This window comes from Anopheles funestus, chromosome 2RL (assembly GCF_943734845.2).
Source record: "Anopheles funestus chromosome 2RL, idAnoFuneDA-416_04, whole genome shotgun sequence".
Lineage (NCBI taxonomy): Eukaryota > Metazoa > Arthropoda > Insecta > Diptera > Culicidae > Anopheles > Anopheles funestus.
The window spans coordinates 68,516,323-68,536,349 of NC_064598.1; the positions used below are offsets into that span (position 1 = coordinate 68,516,323).

General features: G+C 37.5%; 2 protein-coding genes across 4 annotated transcripts in view; both read right to left on the reverse strand.

The window, feature by feature from the left end:
* LOC125761980 (solute carrier organic anion transporter family member 4A1) overlaps window positions 1-14,044 on the reverse strand; it is a 45,114-nt gene extending 31,070 nt beyond the window's left edge. The window contains exons 1-3 of one of the 3 annotated variants that reach the window (XM_049423616.1): window positions 13,907-14,013; window positions 13,062-13,135; window positions 12,106-12,260 (exon numbers count right to left, since the gene is read on the reverse strand). The gene's annotated coding sequence lies outside the window, so the exon portion shown is untranslated. Of the gene's footprint in view, window positions 1-12,105; window positions 12,261-13,061; window positions 13,136-13,906 lie in introns of all 3 variants that reach the window. The other 2 variants (XM_049423615.1, XM_049423614.1) reach the window with 2 other exon arrangements.
* A 1,026-nt stretch (window positions 14,045-15,070) lies between these two features.
* LOC125761986 (solute carrier organic anion transporter family member 4A1) overlaps window positions 15,071-20,027 on the reverse strand; it is a 29,162-nt gene continuing 24,205 nt past the window's right edge. Inside the window, exons 5-7 of the mRNA XM_049423627.1 lie at window positions 17,861-18,237; window positions 16,364-17,144; window positions 15,071-16,279 (exon numbers count right to left, since the gene is read on the reverse strand). Coding sequence (XP_049279584.1) covers window positions 16,096-16,279; window positions 16,364-17,144; window positions 17,861-18,237 — 1,342 coding nt within the window. The 3' untranslated portion in view covers window positions 15,071-16,095. The remainder of the gene's footprint in view (window positions 16,280-16,363; window positions 17,145-17,860; window positions 18,238-20,027) is intronic.

Consider the following 20,027-nt stretch of genomic DNA (forward strand, 5'->3'; position numbering starts at 1 on the left):
CTGGAATCCTGGGTTTGGCGCGTAACTTACAATCAGCAACAGATACAGGTCAAGGAATAAATCTCTTTTTTTTCAGATAAAAGAACAAATCGGTTGGAAAATGTGCAGGTGTGGAAAATGTTCTCATTCATCGAAATAATAAATTTCTACCCGCCAAACACATTTCTCGTACAATTGAAAGCAATTTTCAATCGTTGTGATTACCAAATTTCCCTGTAGAAGTGCAAAATATGTTAGGTCATCCATAGTTACAAAGTCATTACTGGGATATTGGTACATTTTGTTGGGGTTTTGAGAATCATTTGCAGCAAGACATTTTCTATCACATTTACAAATAAATTTAACAATATTTAAAGTTCCTTAGAGGTAATAATATTTTGTAATGAAAAAAAAATAATAGTGAACATATTCTTGAAGGAATTTATTTAGTAATATTTGCTTCAGTAAATTAGTAATTTAGGAATTTAGTAATATTTACTATTTTAAAAATTAAAAGATTTTTTCTAAAGAAATTAAAGAAATAAATAAATCAAGGTTCGTAGAACACCAATTCCAACCACCTTTTTAATTTGTCCCTTTTATATCTAAAGTAAAGTCTTGATTTTTAGCTCACTTACTGCCAACAATCACATACACACACACTGTTCTTTGCATGCAGATAGACGACCGACCTTTACATCAATCTACGCCCAGGAAACACTGGTTTTTGCTTTTTAGCGCCACTTCAACCTGTCACCACACGTAACGAAAAGGTGCTCATTTATCCATCCACGACCGTACATGGGACGGCTATACTGGAAAGAGTTTCTAGTTCTTCGTACCACACCATTCCACATACCTTCCTTCTTAATGGGCCTAACCAAGGTAACGTTAGAATGTTTTAACCACATCGAAACTATTGAAGCAGAAACGTATGATAGATTTGGGTTGGCGCAACACATTTTTACTGTTTAATGGAGCGAACGAAATGGAAATTTAGGTTCATTTTGTCGAGTTTTGTTTTCATTACTTATTTTAATTAATCTTCTATTTAGGAACAATTTCGAGTACGCTTCAAAGCAGTTCTTTAGGGTAGAAAAGAATATTATATTGAAAGTAATATTTTCTGATTCGTTTCTCCCTTCTGTTTACGATCGATACAACCTTTTGTGCATCGATCAAAAACTAACTCTAAGTAAAATGTTGCTCGCGATTTAAACTTTTCGAAGCGAAAGAAAAGGTCAATTCAACGGCTCCAAGACAGCCTACATTGTACACTAATGATTTCCGTCTTCTTGATCGAAAGTCATGATTTCGTGCACAGCAATAACGATCACGAGACACGGTTTGAGTGATCGTTAGTTCAAGCTATCTCACAGTCGACCAAATGCTAGTTAGTTTCGTACGTTGTCCAGTCAAGGGATTAGCGAGAATAATCAAATTATTCGAAGCAATAGCTATTAAACAGTTAACCAACATGTGCACATTGACTGTTATCCCACGATGTCTTTCCAGTGGTCTGAATCCATCTCATTTCATTCATCTACCTTTCTTTTGCTGCTGCTATTAACACTATCCCTTTCCAAGCGCATAAGTCATTATCAACAGCGACGTCAAAGAGTAGGGCGATTACTCACTATTCGGAATCACGTCAGAGCACCAAGTCGATGTGCGTCCATACCGTTGAACTTGTTTCGAATCGACGATCGAGCTCGTGGTCGTGATTTCGTCACTTGAGAAAGCAATACACCCGCTGGGTTGGGTTGGCAGGCGATCGATGGTTGGGTTAGATATCGCCGCCCGGCGTTCGGCAACGTTGCGCACCGTTACCGGAAAAAATACGTTCGTCGCCGGACACGATGTAGAGCAACAGGCGGGAGGAGAAAGCAAAACCTTTACATAATGGAAAAATTAAAATTCAAACCCGACAGTGGCTTACAAACAGCTTCATACAGACGATTGTTAAGACCATTTTAGATGCCATCCGGTTTGTAACTCTGCAATGTACGATCGATTTCGGGAAGCAGTAAGGAAGGATAAATTCAATTTTTGATAATGAAATCTGATCTCTTTGCTAAGGATGAACAGAAATGTGAATTTCATAAGACTTTTTTTAGTAAATAATTTGACATCAACTTTGTTGTTAACAGGTACCTAAGAATCTGTTGAAAAAAGATATTGCAATTTACGAAAACGTCAGGATGTTCTTAAGAAGAAAAAAAAATCAAATTAAAAGTTAATAAACATTGTTTAATTAATATTTTTTGCGGGGGAAACACTCTTTCAAGTGCGTGTTTACATATTTCCCTACAAATTTTATCATAAACTCATAAATCAATCATTTATGCAGGAGGTCTCATCAGCAGTATTGGTATGGCTGAGAAAAGAAGTATGATTTCATAACTTACCAAAAAAAACTATTTTATACAAATAAACCGGTACCATACAAACATTTCAACCATATCCTCCGTATCGTTCCACAGGCGATGAAGTCATTTGTCGGAAAGGTGTTGGTGTCGGTTCGTCGCTAGCATCATGTTTTCTGGTACATAATATAATTTCATATTGACACGCTGGTATTTAAAACGTCCGGTTCATGAATATGTGAAAAAAGTGGTTCTATTTATCCAAAGAATGTAACGGATAAGGAAACTTGATTATGCGTAGGTTTTTAAAACCAAATAGGGGATTTTATGATTTTTGCATAATTCATATAAAATTAATCTAATACCTTTTAAATGATAATTTCAATCACTAAAACTCTGTCATACAGACAGCTGTTATTTTTGAAAGACATCAACAGCATAGCATAACCTATGTAGCACCAATTGGCCAAGGTATAGAGATTTCGAGACACACAGAAAAAAACCCTTGCATTCATGGGTGTAGGAAGAAACAAAAGGAAAACAATCATTGCCTATGTTCGGGTAGTATGTTTACAAAATAATTTCACCATGCTTCCCACTCCGACACAAAACCCAAGACGCTAATTACCCACGGACAAATCCACAACTCACAGTAGCAGCAAGCATGAGTCATGTGAGAGATAGGCAAATGGAACACTGGCAAAAAGAGATAATCGCAAACGCAGGATAAAAAAAAGAGTCCTACAACAATCAACTCGTTTTCTTACACAAGGTAAAAATAAAATCAACGACTCGTGCTTACCAGCGACAAACTGGTTAGATATTGACGACACCGTTCCTGTATAATGCCCCGAGTGGCATACATGGAGTGCGTACACCGAGTTGCGTTGAGTGCCGTTTTTCACGATGTCATGAAATGTTTGGAAACTGTCGAGCGCTTAAGCCTTCGAGTAAATTTTGTTTGCTGACGCTTCTTGCAGTTCATTCAACTTTGAGGTGTTTTGTCAACAATTGCAAACAATGACTATTATTTGGCTTTTTTGTTTTCAGAGGTGCCAATCTTCCAAGCAAGTCGTTGGGAGTTTCGAATGTGGGCGTAGTTGGTAAACTGGAAGAATTATTAGAGATTCAGCAAGAATACGTTGTAGAATAAGATTTGATAGATTGGTTGTCAAGAAGAGTTTAGTGAATATCGTCATTAAAACGTTCAAAGCTGTACATCTAAATAAATGTTCGAAAACAGCCCGTTTATTCGTTATTCAAACACCTCCAAAAACTTGTTCCAAAACTACATGAAAATCAGTTTTTGACGGATCAGACTAGATCATATTACGGAATACGGATGTTTTCCTTAACTTCCTCTAAATTACTAAAATATTTATCAGGAGTTCCCACAGTCGAAAGCTCTTGTCTGCCAATACCTATATATCTTTTGCAAAACAAATTGATCACTTGATCGTGCAGTATCACTTCCATCGGAATTCGGAGAGTCCAATTAGTTGCATATTAGTGAAGTCCTCGTACAACTACTAAAGCTTTTAGTTGTAATGGCTTCTCAATTGTACATTGTCCATCCCAGCATACGGAGGAAGTAATCAATAGATGTTGAATCAATCCAAACGATGTCAACATTTCTTGACTCTTTTTCATAATTATATCGAAACACTTAAAGAAAAAGTGTAACAACATTCGTGTGTTCTAGCAAGGGAAACAGTTTTTTTTTTAAGTTGATAAACAAAGGATAATTCCGTGACAATGCAAACTTTATCTTGAGATACAGTGACTAGATGTTAGAAGACCGTTTTCAGCAAAAAAAGCTCCACAGTACAAATGGTATGTTAGTGCAAAAAATGTAAAAACCGTTTTACATACTTCCTTCCAAAGCGTAGCTTCTGCGTGGCTTTATGTACATCCACAGCTTCACTAGCATCTCTCATTCATACCAGCTTACATACTGTTTATGGAAAAGGTGAGGAAAAACTCCAACCAGAGCTAAGCTTAAGAATACAAAAAAGGCAAGCGAAAGGAATAAAAAAACGAATATCATTTTCATTCATATTCGTTGCTGGTCTCGTTCGTGATCTCACAAATTATGTAGCATAGTCTGGCTGAGGAACAACTTATGTCGTTTCCAGTGCCCGTTTACTGTTAGCGGTGAATGTGGATCGTGGCAGTTTACCGTGCGATTTCAACTTCATTGTCAGCTGTGTTTTGGGTGGGGAGTTTTCTCATCAACCATCCCCGCCGCCGTCTAAAGTGCTATTCAGTGTTAGTTTAAGTGAGAGCTAAATATGTCTGCGAATTTCCATTGAGTAACAGAAGCCCAATCATTCACAGCTTTTTTGTGCTTAGGTGTTAAATGCTCATAAATAGCCTATGCACATGCCTTCAAAGAACGGTGCCGTTTTGTGGGAGTATTGTTAGTCTTCGGCCATGCTGGAATATCAATATTATTTTGCTGTATTTATTCACAAGATTCACAAGAAAGATATAACTCCTAATCAATACTCAAAAGTAGAAGAAGAAACAGCATCACAATTTGCTTTCTTTAAGCTTTATTCATGGAGCCTACTCAAAAAAAGGACACGGATATGTCCTTCAAAAATAAATGACTCTCGCGCTGGAAGCTTTTGCATTATTATGCGAGATTTTCGGATTCAGATGATTCTACATCCTCATCGTTATTTCGACAGCTCCACTCGAGAAACAGATCATTGTTCAACGACCTTTTATACATTGCAATTGGACGTTCGTCCCCAAAATCGTCGAACCATGATGACGCACAAAAACGAGCAACCCCTCCTGTACACTAGCTACGTGTATCTCCAGAGAATCACACGGTGAAAAAGGAAATGTTTATTATCTCTGCGCTAGGACACGCAATACGGACACGATTGGTTCTCATCAGTCATCTCTTCTTCTGACATGGCCCAAACATCCTGTACCCATCGCGCTGGAGTTCATTTCGCCTGCTAATGGTACCGCAACCACTTGAGCAGAAAGCTGGAGTACGGCATACTGGACTCGTTAGTAGCCAAATTCTCTCAAAACCGTTCGATAGAGTAGGATGTAATAATTATTGAAACTGTGACGCATTGACAAACGAGGGTTAGACAGCTAGGTTTTGGTTTGGTTTTGGAGATGAAATCAATAGTCCACAAAACATCCTTTGTATTGTGGACCTTAGTTTCGGAACTACCCCAACATGACACCGGAGACAGGAATGAAAAGGGAAACCTTAAAACGTTTTCGAAAGCAGAATAACCTACAGCAAATACGTCAGCCTTTGGTACGTAAATTAAGATTCTAAATTTGTATCTCTTGCCTCAAACGTACCTCCCCGAAATGAGTAGACTGGAATAAAGTTGAATATTATGATGACACATGGTTGGTGAACTGTCACGAAACTGTCGTATCATAAATTCTTTGTCGGTCCATGCTGAGATCACACGCAGAGCAGATATATGGGAAGGAAAATATGTTGCCTTGCTTTTGTGAAAGGGTAGCAATATTTATTGAACTGCTTTCTCAGCAAAAAAAAATCGTTAGATACGGCTTCAGACATAAAAAAAATTAATTCACAATATATGGTGGCAAAATTAGTTGCCTATAAAAAATCATTATTCAATTTATGGTTTGGATTTTGTGGGGAAAAAAAATATTGTCTCTCTCAGGCTGAGCATTAAAATGCTAAACTCACATGATGCACAACACACACGTACACACGTGAGCGCACGATAAGAAACAACAACAAAAATTACGACAAAGAAAAACTCTTTCCCAGCGAACTTACGGGAAAAAAATTCAAAACACCAATTTTCATTTTCATCACCGCAGAAACTTTCCTCATCCAACGGGGTCTCCCTGCCTTATCACAAAAAAACCCCTCCTCATTACTGAAACTGATGAATGGGGGAAGTGCCCTGGATCTATTATTCATTCGCGGTCGTTTTTTCGATGAATTTTCATTTCCCAAAAGCTAACGAAATGTACAAAATTTGGAAAAATAAGCCTCCTCTTGAGGACTGTGACCTCGTGCGGGGCATTGATGTACATTTAATATCATCGTGTCTGTTGATCGGTGTAAGGCAGATGATGACGATGGGTGGTGTTTTTGGGGGTTCGTCATACGCGCAGGGAATTCGCCCCCCCCCCCACCCTTCGTTTACCCTCTTACCATCAACAACGACGGGGGGTGTGTAGCTGTTCCAGGGAAAGGTAACCCCCAAATCAACCCACGCAACAGGGAGGTGGGAAGCGAATGCCTTTTGACATGGCACATTTCCATGCTGCTACATGAATTGGCACAATGTAGGTTTTTTTTCTTCAGTCATTTTCACTCCCAACCTGGCGATCACCGGGTAATATTCGCAGGAGATTACTTTTACCCTTTGGGGGCGAAAGGTTCGTACATTGCACGTTAATCAAATGGGTTTCTATACGTTGTAATAGATAGTTAGCTTCTGTCATCGAGTTTGACGGGCGCGAATATTAATTTTTCGGCCTAAGGGAAATACATTTCCCCAAATACTTCCCTCTAATACGAAGAAGAAGAAAAAACGACCAACCCAAAGGTAAAATATTATATCTTTCCGTTGGTAACCAGCAAAACAAACTCGCAACTGTTGCGTTCTTTTACTTACAAACACGCACCATTTCTGGTTTCTGATTACTAACCAAAGATGGACAAGCTTTTGATAACTGGAATCCTGTGGTTTTGAAAACACGAAACTCTACCATCCCTCTTTCTACATTCCATGTAATCCATACCTCAAATACAATTCCTTGGAAATATAACCATAATGTTTTGTAACAACGAGTTCCCGTTACTGCCACAGCCAAGTGTTTGTGACCGGTTTATTCATCCCCAGGAACCAGAAGGGAACACTGATAAGGGCTGTGAAAACAAACCTAAACCAAAGCAAAGAGATGCTGGAACTGCTGATAAGATGAAACCCGGACCGTGCAAGTAAAATCCTTTCCGCTAGGATGACAGTCTTTAAACATGACCTTGTTCGAGTGATAAGACGACACATGTCGCGCTGGAAATCAAAACCGAAACCAAAGAAAAGAAAATATCATAGCACACGCTACAATGCGTGAAAGGCGAGAAATTGATGTAAAACTTGTATAAATTTTGTAATATAAACCTTTGAAACTGGCTCCAGTTTCTAACAAAACAAAACTTAAAGTAGTAGCATGAGCTGATTGTTCAACTGAAAAAGCAAAACAAATCATCCCCAAAATATCATGACACAGTGTACTATATTTATTTACGCCCTTTGCCATGGAAGGTATTGAATTATCGATGTATCCATATCTTTTGTTTGTCCACTCAGCGAAACATCAAACACCGGAAATGGCAAAACACGGAGTTATTACACCATTTTGGAAGCGCACCCCTCCACTAAAATTCGTGTAAGGTTTACATATTTCATTTGATTAACTGGTGTTAGGGATGTGTTACGGTAGGGAGGTTAAATTTGATACAGAGAGATCTGAAGCCGACAAATGCAGTACCAACATTTGAGCGAAAACGTTTGTTTTGGATAGCCGAAAGTAATAGCAGATGTTAAGTGAGGAAACTGGTTCCAATATTTATGGCGTCGCATTGCATTATACAGTGCAACATCGGTTTTAGCAATAATTTTAAAACTTGTTTTAACCATTACTTTTACCATTTTTTTTTTGCATTACTGAAAATGTGTAAAATAAAATTTAAAAAACATAAAAAAGGAATAATAAAGTTAAACTGTAAATAATAAAAAAAATATACAAATTAGGTATGTTATTTAATTGATTTGCAAGAGATTAAGTATATCCACAATGTTGTTTTATCTACAGTAACCTTGGGCTAACTTTTTTTTTTGTAGGATTGATCAATTAAGTATGCTTTAAAAAAAGAAATACCTAGATAATTTTGATTTGCGATGAAAAAAAAAACTAATTATGTACATCAATTATGAATGAAACAATAGTTTTTCAGTGGCATTGGTGATCAGTTGTCACTCCATTTTAGCCTCCGGGTGATCTGGGTGAAAAAGTTCTGTCCGACGCATTTCTTTATCATTTGGAAAGATAGACGACCTTTGGTATAACGTTATCCTTAATACATTCTGTACTAAAACCTTCAGTTGCTACTTCTTAGACTTGCGCATATTAAACTCCATCCTGTGCATGTACTTCTTCATTATTTTTACGATTGATTGAAGCTCTAGGGAGAACGAAAAGATAACTTTGGTGTTGATCTTCAGCATTAGGTTTTTAGCTGCACTTTTCGGTGATGTGTGGCTGTTGTTGAGCGACTAGAACTACACTACTGTTTGAATTTCTGGCCTTTCTGGCCAGATAGGAGAATATATAATCAATGTCAAATGAGCTGTATGTGGCGGACACGCACTGTCGCAACATGTAAAATTGCTTCGCTTTGATGTGGCGAAAATATTTCCAGATGTTTAAGCAAATTTTGAAAGTAGTTGCTTGGTTGTATTCACAGTGACTATTACAAATCAGTGTGTTAAATTTAGTCTCTTTACAAAAATTAATATGATAGCCACAACAGTAAATACAGAGTCGAATGCAAGGTATATCCAATATGTATCTATAATCATAGATTTCCACACATGATGTTGAATCATAGGACCATCCTTCACCACGGAGTTATAGTTTAATCTCTCTCTCTCTCTCTTTCTCTCTCCCTCTTTCTTTCACACACACAAGTATCCGAATAGATAGTCCTTGATAGGTGGAGATGATCCGGGTGGGATTTGAACCCGGTCCTGCCGTGTGAAACCGGCGCCGTTTATCACATACACCACCAGGCCGCCTCGATTGATGAATGCGTTTGGTAAATTTTATTGCATACTTCATTCAGCAATTACTTACTTTTCAGAAAATCACCCTTGAAGGTAATCCTAACCTTGAAGGAAACACAACATATGTTGTTTACCATGTAGAAAGTGATATTTGCAAAACAGTCTTTTGACATTCTCCATGAGAAACTGTTCACTTGAATCGGGACTGAAAAACCGTTTTACATGCAAATTACTACTTGCTTTCAAATGGTCCTTTTTTTTGTTTTAACGACCGATTAGCTACGTTGTTTTCGCAATCGTTGTTTAAAATCCGTTCTCTTTATGACATTTGCGGCAATTAAAATTATCCTTAATCGCAGGCTGTCTTTGCTGTTAAAGGTTATTAAAGAAAGATGCATTAAACGGGACAACTCGTCCAAATTATCACACCTTTAACTGGTTCGCTTGTAATCGTGCAATCTGCTTTTGGTTATAATGATTACATGCGGCAAAACCCACAACAGAGGGGAACGTAAAGATGGTTGGTGAAAATTACCAACCATTCCTTTATCTTTTCTTTTAATGACGCATGTATGTAAGATTGCTTTTATTTACAAATCAAATTATGAAATAACAGCTTACCGACATACTGGAACATGGAACATGTATATAGAAAAGAAACCTCAACCCTCATATCGCTGATCGTAACGCATCTGATAAGCCTTATACCAAACTAAACAAGCAAACAACTGCGCCACAAATGCCCATCGCGAGGCGAAATGTGGATAATGAAAACGCATTCACCAAAACTTGGAAAATCAAACCACCCTCGGTTGAGAGTGGAAAACGCCATTACGTAATGATGTGCCCATGTGGCAGGAAGTGAAAGAAAGTGCGTGTGTGTCTTACGACGCAGTTAAGTCTCTAGTATCCTTTCAGGACCTGCACCGCACGACAGAGTTGCGTCAAAGGAATGAAAGATAAGATAGAGGAGAAATGGCGACAGAAAAAGTTTTACATTCAAAATTCGTTACGGAAACATAAGAAAGCAATGCTTCGAATTGCCGTTTCAATAGTACGCAGAGAGAGAAAAAACCAAAACAAGGTGTGCTAAGACCAAGGTGATAGGGGAATCAGTGGCTACGCACCAACGTGGGCAAGTTTCTTCTCTACGCTGTTGCTTGACACACTAACACCATGGCAACGCGATCACAACCGTACGCACCGTCGTATACGGTGACACAATCAGTGCCAACCCCCTCGCATGTTTACTATTGTGTTGCCCAACACAACACAAAATGGGGCTGTGATTGACGCTCTTCGTCTACGCCTACTCAATTAAATGGTGGTGGTAAGCTCGAGTGGCTCGAAAAGCTCATATCGCCACGCTTTTTTATCACGGATGCAGGATCGCTACACGTTTTTTTTTGGAAAGCATTTGCTACTGTGATGGTAATTTTGTGAAAAAGATGGTAGATTATTTTGTTTCCCCCGTAACCAGCAGCTGTTATTGAAACAATGCATTTGAACGCAACCAGAAAGTATTTCTAATTTTTGTTTAATTGAAGTTATAAGATATATAATTTAGATTCAAAATAATAAACAAGGCTCAAATAAAAAAGATGGAATGAATTTAGTGAAGACATCTCAAGGAAATATTTGAGTCTTTCTATAGCTTACGTAGCCCACATATCAGTTGGCTGGTGTATGCCAAATATTCACATTTTTTGCATATATTTCTCTCATATAGTACAGCAATGGACCTGTACATACAATTCTCTTTTGGCGAGTTTTGATCAAAACAAAATCATAAACACATTCTAACCTCCGTATTTGCCAAAAGCTCCTCCCTTACCTGTTCTTTAAACTTGAAAATTTATCCTAAAAAATAGAAACCTTGAAAATATGGCGATTTGCCACAACTATAAGAGACGGGTGTACTGCAGTTATCTGATATGTTAGGCTTGAAGTCGGCCAAAAATTATCACCGATTAATCAACAACTTTACAAGCCGAATCTCGAATGGCGGCCACTAGTATACGAGAGTGCCACGTGAAAATATTTAGCCATGAGTAGTTTCAGTAAAACTATTAGGCTAAACCTAGACGAACAGAAATTGTAAGGATAAATTAAAAAAGAAGGCCATATATTCATATTAACACTAGAACTACCGGACCAGTCATTTTGACTGGAACGCTTAATTTTCGTCACATTATTTTTGGGTGTTAATCAGTCCTAATATAGTCGAAACATGAGTTTTACATACATATTCTATAGTACGATCTGCAATAAACAATAAAATATTCTTCAACTCTTCGGATTTGTTTAAAAATTAACCAAGAACGTAAAACGCTTAAAACGCTTGGTAGTTCTAGTGTTAAGCTAAGTTTTTGACTAAAGAAAAGGTATAAATTCGAACGATTTCACAAAACATACAATAGGTGAACATGTATAGGTGAAGATTTGAGAAAAAAACGCGTTCTAGGTTCAAATCTCGTCCACTCCAAATCTAAACCAGTTTTAAGTAAGTTTTTATGTTTGTTTGTGGGTGAATGGTGATTCATACCAAAAGTTAATTTTCTCTTCACATGTCCATGAAAAGGTGTGATGGATCAAACGGGGTGGGGACACACACAACAACATGTCAATGACAGATTTCCGGTGCGAGAGTCAATCGCCTTCAAGCTCTAGTTTTGGTGCGGTGAAGGCTTCGCGAGTTTGTTTCAGTTCACTTACGAACGGAGTTCTGTTTTTATTATAAAACTTTGGCTGATGTGTATTCAGAAATTTGGAAATCGATTTTCTAATGTTATTCGTTTGCCATGTTTCGTCTCGAATAAATCAATCAGATAGAATAACCACAAGGGGGAATATCATACTTATTAAAACACCATAAAATTGTTCGTTATTTTATAAAACATGTTTCATATCCTATTGGGCACTAAAAGTACTTTATTTTAACTTACCTTTCTGTTTTTTGTTTGGTTATGAAGATGAAACCTTCAACACTGTATCTTCTACATGAATTTCTTTCTTTTTACACACACGTTTTCGATGCACTGATAACACCTACACCTGTTACAGCTTTTCCATATATTGCACCCTGTTTCTTCACAACACTCTGGGATGGAAACAAAGGAACGAATACAATTTTCATCATTAGATTAGAAACATATTTTCATGCTGGCTGCTTGCATACTTGCACCTTCTTTACGCTCGCTCTTAACACTTGAAAACAATCGCGTCAGCAAATGATTATAAATATACAAAATCACACACTTGAGCGAAGCACTTCTTTTTTTTTAACTCAATACACGACTCACACACAAACCGACCGACTTCCATTTGGTTACCGCATGCAACCGTTTTGGCATGCTTTGATGCTTCGCTTTCTTGGTTGATCATCAGCTAAACAACGAACCCAGCACAGCAGCCACGTTGCCATAGACATCACACAGCAGCCCCATCCAAACAGACACACACACACGCGCATATTACGTGGATGAAACGCGTATCACCCCCCCACCGTATAATCCTTTTGTGAAGTCTTTTAATCGTTCGTGCCACAGCAATCTAAAACTATTATTTATCTGCTGTGTTGATTGCGTTTAGAAACAAAAATACTATAAATTTTTGTATAAATTTGCAACTCTCTTTTAACAAAACTATAGTGAATAGTTGATTTAGGAAAGTATAGAAAAACTTAAGTAAAATCGTGTTTTAAAACTGTATTCAACAGCTGAAATGATCACAACGTCAAACTGATAAGCGTTTTGTACGGATTCATTGTTACAGCTGCACATATAAATGGATTTGCTTGATATACATTTCCTTCACCCCGGGCAACGACAATCAGCTGTGTTTATGCCACACTGGGTGATTATGAAACATGACCATGGCCTCCCCCTGCATGCAAACCGACCGAAATAGAAGAGCAGGCGGTCCTTGGTGACATTTTCGAAGAAAATCGATCATCGATGGTGGAAAACCAAAAACCTGAAGATAAAAAAAACAGCAAACACACACACACAGAGAAAAGAAACATAAGCATCGAAAACAGAACGGTTGTTTCTAGGAGCATGCTCCCCATGCGCCAAGGTGCATTTTCTTCTATGGGAAGTGCTAGACGTGCGGCAATGTTGTTTTATTTTCCCTTCCCTCATTTTGACACTGTTCCGTACAATTGTGATGCGACAACAAAAGGAAAACGGTTGGTAAAACAATAACAATTGGAAGGAAAAGTGGCACAATTTCTGCAATTTATAAAGCTTAAGTAGCACCGCAAAGGTTTAATTATAAATCATCCGTCTGCTTATCTAACAAACATAAATATTTTGCTTGTCGGTAATGAATTTTGAAATTTTATTGACAACCTAAGCAACGCAACAAACTATTGTACATAATTTATTTTTTTGCGTTTTATGTGGCATTATGTTGATGCTGTGCTGCTGCTGCTGCTGCTCAACAAAGAAACAGATGACCACAACACTTGCAGAAACAAAAGCGTGTATAGAAAAAGCCTTAAAAAAACCGAAACCTGAACCACTGTTAATTCACATATTATTTATCTAAAAAGATAAATAGTAAATTTCACTGTGTTAAAAACTTTATATTCTCACACAACACACCATTCGCTCTCAAATGGTGACCTCTTCTTCACTTCCAGCTCAGGTATCGCAAAATCACGCAAATGGATCGAACACATCAAACCAACTTTATCTATCTTGTGGTATAATTTCGAAATGAAAGAACTTAAACACAACTTACGTAACAAAATTAAAGTACATTTTAGAACGTTTGCTAGCAAAAATTTTTCCACTTTGTTATGAACGCGGAACAACACGTCTTGTACGTTCAGAAGAAAACCGATTTTTGACAGAAAGCTTGACGTACACGTACACAATGCTCTCACTTCTCTTCTTTTTTTTTCGGTGCAAGTGAACGAACGGTGTTCCCTACTGACATTTGTTAGCCTTCGCTCTTGTACGATGTTCGTTACATGTTCGATTGACCCTAATGAGCTGAGAGTTCGTACTGATGAAACAAAATACGACAAAAACATAACATAATATAAAACCAAGCGTTAATGCACATTGCTCAAGTTACGTTATGAATTAGCATGTTTTAAAACTTAATTAACAGTTCTATTTGCCAAACAGTTCTGAAACAGAGATGATAAAGTACTCTTCAAATGCTGTCGCGTTTGGCTGAAATGTTCGACGAGAGAATGCTGCACAAATCATACTACATGTAGAAAAGCATTGCTTATATTCTTAATGTAAGTAAGAAACAAGTGAAACAAGCTGTAATTTATAGAGAAAAACAGAATTTTGCATGAATTTTGCATCGCAGTAAAAATAATATCCCAGACGCTGTCATGGAACAGCTACACTGTGGCACGTTTTGGTTGTTTAAACTTTTGTTTTGTTATATTCCATCAAAGGTTTGTGCAGTATTTGATTCACTTAGTTTAATTCGAGCATAAGCTTTTTCCTGGAAAAAATGCCAAAGCAGAATAAATGATTGTTAATTAATCAAACGTCATTTTTTTCATTTAAAATACTCCTTCCTATGTGGCACTACAATCTCAATCTCTTGGCCTGCCATTTCTTTAACTTAATTTTACCCTTTTTTTGTTTTTTGTTGTTGTTGCTTTAGTCAGTCTTCGATTCAACCATTATCCATAGAATACCAAAAACGACTAATGGTTTTCGATGTGATCAAATACGTCCTAATAATCCTGACTTCTTTTCTTGTTAAATGAGGATTATTTCACTTAATTAAATAGGTCAAGTAATCGCTATATATAAAAAGGAATGAAACCTACGAAAAATTTCTTTAAAATTAATGTGTTAAAGTTACAAAAAAATCCACCATCATGTTTGCCTGTTTTTAGTAATAATCCTCTATAGGTAAATAACGTGATTATTGAGAATTAATGAATTTCAAGCAAAATTTAGCTATGTTTGACTTGTTTTAAATTATAGACGTATTATCAAAGATGGTAAATCGAAAACCTATTTATTTGTATTGTTTTTAACAGAATGTAGGAATATTGCAGTAAATTTTAGCCGTGTATGCCTACCTTAACATTTCCGTAATGAGTACGACGCCATCTGTTGGACAATAGCTTAAGCAATCTTCTCTATGTATTTGAAGGAAAAAAACGGACAGTTCTTCAACCGTGCAAAACGAATTCATCCAAATGGTATGTGTTGGGTAATTTTTATATGAAATTATAAGTTAAACACAGTTTTAAATAGATTTACAACTTAACATTTCCAACCAAATTTCCAAATTTCCAAATCATCCAACCAAATATTTCTTTCCTGTTTTCTTGATATCTATATGTTACAGTATATCATGCACCAAATTTCTTAGTTCAAGGTTTCATTTTATTTAAATTTGCATCTTACCAACTATATATTCTACACTTTAGCTTTGTTTGGCAGTACATACATACATATTCTAAATCTGTACGAAAAATGGTCATTATCAGGATTAGGTGATGCATTAAAAAGGACTTAATACAAAACTGAGAATAGCATTTGTGCTTACTTTAGTGTCAGTCAATCCTGAGATTCATTTGGCCATATACCTAGATAGATACATTCTACGCTTGATGAAAATAACGAAATGAAATCTAGTTAGGACCAATAGCAAAAACCTTCAACCTTATCCGGGAGAATCGATTCCCGCGCTACATTCTACCTTTACTAAATACTGAAACTTATTGGCGCTATCGCTACGTATTTTGATTTTTGGTTCTTTACATAGTACATATGACAAAAATTGGCGATAAATATCGATATACTTGATGGAATGCGCTAACGAAGAAACAAACACGACTACTATGACACTTAAGAATATGAATATGACTTTTAGCAATGGCTACTACCGTTTGAGGGTGACGAGTTTTGAGCAACGGTGGCGTCGTGATTGATCGAACGATAAAATCAATACTTTTCCACTGTGATAGGGTTTATGTGACCGTTTGAGGTTAGCTTTTGGTTTGGAGCGTCTTGCTGCTGGTGTGAGTCGCCATTGGTGATCACTTTCGGCGGGATGTAGTAGAACCAAGCTCCGAAGAAGAACAGTATGGAACACGCTTTGCCGATTAGCGCTAGTAATAACATGTACCTGTAAAAGAAAGCCACAAGAAAGTATGTAATAGCTCCATTTCGTTCTATAGAACATAACACCAAACATGGATGGCGATCTTACTTGCTCATGAATGCATTATCGTAAACCAAACAAGCGCCATGATCGTCACAGCTCGATTCCTGCCACAAGATGCACGTTTCATCGATAAGCCGTCCGAAGATCATTGGCGCTGGGATGGTACCAAGTACACGGACCTTTATCCACTGTATTCCAAGCGCAAACGAACGTTGATCGTCGTGGACACACCGCAGCGTCGCCGACAGTGCCGGCATCGTGGCGAGAAAGGTGAAGAACATCACCAAAAAGCAAAGTACCACGAAAATCCACAAATGATCACATTGCGACTGACACATCGTGTTGACCGCATCGTAACTCCCTCCACCGTACAGTGGTCCCATCTCACCATGGAACGTTGCATTGATACAGGTACAGTCTCGGTACACTTTGGCGTTTTCCAGATTGATTTCCTCGCTGCACCCAGCGTGACACGGCGAGTAGTACATGATCCCGTCCGCCCCACAGATGGGTTCGTAGTTACGCCGGCTGCAGGCACAACGGTCGTTACACGCGTTGTCCAGATTCTTGGGCAGATAGTATAGATCGCGCGGTTCCGTCGAGTGTGCGTAAGGGCTGTCGAGATTTTCGTGCGGAAAATAGGGTGCTGTCACACCGGCAAACGTTAGATTCGGACAGGATAGGAAAAAGCACACCGTAAACAGGGCGGCAAAAATCGTTGCAAAAAGGCAAAATTTGATAATGCCCGAACAGGAAAGGTGTAACTTTTTCACAAGATATCCTCCCAAAAATGTTCCACCACCACCGGCAGGCACCGTGATTATTCCTGGGGAATGAGAACGGAGAGAGAAAATAGAATTAAAAACGATATTTAATAAGTTATAAAAGCTGAAAAATTAAATAATTGATACATGAATGAAACAAGTGGTGAAGGATAAAAAATAATAAATTTCAAACATATGAAAATGGAAAACAGTAAATAAAAACTGTTAAAAATCGAAAAAAAAATTAAGAAAAACCTGGGAAATCTACTAAAATCATCCTAAATAATACATAATACATAATAACCACTTTCAATACGCAAGTAATGCAAATATTCCTCAGAAACTTTTAAAATAGGATAAAAAAGATGTTTTAGTGCTTTGCTTTTGTTACGTTCGGAAGATGTAATTTCACATTTCAGCAAAACATATTATATTATATATTTATAATATAATAATATTTTATCCCCATCAACTTAAAAGCAATCTTTTGATCATTAGCAGACCTAACATGGCATATTAATAATACATCTTCTGTTATTTTGTATATTGAACTATTTTCTAAATTGAAAAAAATATAATTATTAGATTTTGATTAGATTAGAAGGTATTTAAAACCATACAAATTTAAATTTAGAAATTTGGAATAAACAAAAAAAGTAATTAAAAATTAAAAAAAAATAAAAACAAATTCTACGTAAAGACGCAACATATGAATGAATAAAAATATAGAAAAAGAACACTTACAAATACATTGCAATATTTTACCGATCTCACTTACCCATCAGCAGTGCGGACCAGACCGCCGTCACACTGAACTGATTCTCGATCAGCTTCGGCAGAAAAACGGCAAACCCGGAAATGACCAGCCCCTCGGAAGCCCCGGCCAGGTTGAGAAAGAAAAACGTCGGATTGCGTAGCAGCGCCAACAGCGCACGTGGAATCTGCTTGATCTTGGTGAACGCTTCCTGATTACGCTCCCCGTCGCCATCACCACCCCGATGAGCTTCCGACACTTTCTGCAGCTTTTCCGACCCGGGCAGTGCGGGCGGATAGGCAAGGATTGGGATGGCCAACAGCAAACAGAACGCAGCCATGAAAACGAATCCCACCCACCAGGCACCGACCCACACCTTGCTGTGCGGGGTTAGACCGAGACTAAAACCGAGATGGGAAGAAAAGTTGGCAGTAAAAAAAAAAACAACAGAAAGGTTAATAAATAGAATAATATAGTATCCACGTGATGCTAGCGGGTGGCAAAATGAAGAAACCGTACAAGTGCGTGTTTTTCTCGTTACATCCTTACAACAACGACCGAATACCGGGACCGGGGGATAAAAAGTGCTTTTAATGGCGGATATCCACCAGTGGTAACGGTCTATTTCCTCGTCCACTGGAAGTTTGCACTCAATTGTTCACCGAAACCGGATTCCGGTAGTCACGTTTGTTTTTTTTTTTTTGCTCCCGTTACGATGGTTACAATCGTAGTTACCGGGTGCAATTGTTCTAGCTTCGGAGTGCGCGACACAACAAGCACAATAGCAGGGACAATGGTACGCGATTTAAAAATGGCAATATTGACACCGTGCACCGTTACCGTTCCGAACGCGTTGGACTGTGGCGTACGTTTATAAGCTTAGTTTTATTCTCGTCAGTTTCCGACCGTGTCTGCAAAATCGGCCAACGAACAAAAAGCGATCGTTTGGTACTTTTTTCCTCCCCAAATCACTGCTACACTACGAATGTGAAAAAAACACATGGAGCTCACGGGAGAAAAGACAATTAAAAAATGATAAATGCACATCGCAAGGGTAAATGTTGGGTCAAAAAGAGAACAAGTTATCCTGAAATCCTTTTGCTCCCCACACATACCTATGGACACATCAGAGAAAAGCAGGGCGCCATAGAAATGCTACCCAGTCTACTGGGATCAATCTACTATTTTCCTTTCCCTTTTTTTGGTTTTTATTTGTCATACATGGTCACGCGGGAAAAGTGTGTGTTTCCGCGCGAAACGAACTCGCCGCCGTTTGTCCGGGTTGTGGTGACGTTTCCATTCATTAAAATCAACTTTTCCCATGGATTACAAATGGGATTTTGGTCTTGCACACGCACTTGGTATGCGTTTGTTCATTTATCGATCTATTGTTGTGTTTGGCAGTGGTCATATGGAACAAACGATTTAAAATGCAGCGAATTGGTAACAAACACATTCGGACGAGCGCCAAATCAGGTAATGGTGGCAGGTGTTGCACGCTCATGTGCAATACTTTAATCAAGCGCACGCACACAGAGAGATGATCATCAATCATCGAGTGTCGATCGAGGGCAGGCAATCCATCTTCTAAGCGGAAAGTCATTAAAATCGATTTAACAAATGTATTTTGCATTTGCTATTTTGTGACACAAATTTTGTACCACAGGCTAAAGGGTTATTAAAGTGCTGTAAAGCGTAATGAACAATCAACTGTTAATTCATTATATCATGTTTGATAAAACAGACCTACTACTCCTATTACGTACATGAAAATAATTAATGCAAATTGATTTAGAAATACTTGTGTTCGTAAATATTATGTTAGGAAAAATCAGAGTTACTTAAATATTAATTAATTTTAACATTTAAAATAAATATATGGCTGACTTTGTTTTTTAATGATTTGTTCCATTATGATTTATATTTTTAGCGAAATCTTCTGTTAAGAAAATAAAAAATTTGTTTAAGTTTTTCTGCACAAAAGGCGAAAAAAAATGTGGCATAAAACTTCTATGAGACTATTTTTACTTTTTCCTGGTAGTTCTTCATTTTCTATTCACTTTGATTAAAGGTTTTTTTTATAAGAGAAAATTGTTTAGTATTTAATGTAGTAAATTAAAAGAAATAAAATATTTTAGATACAGAATAGCTGTATTTATCAGTATTATTTTAAAATATTATTCTGATGTTT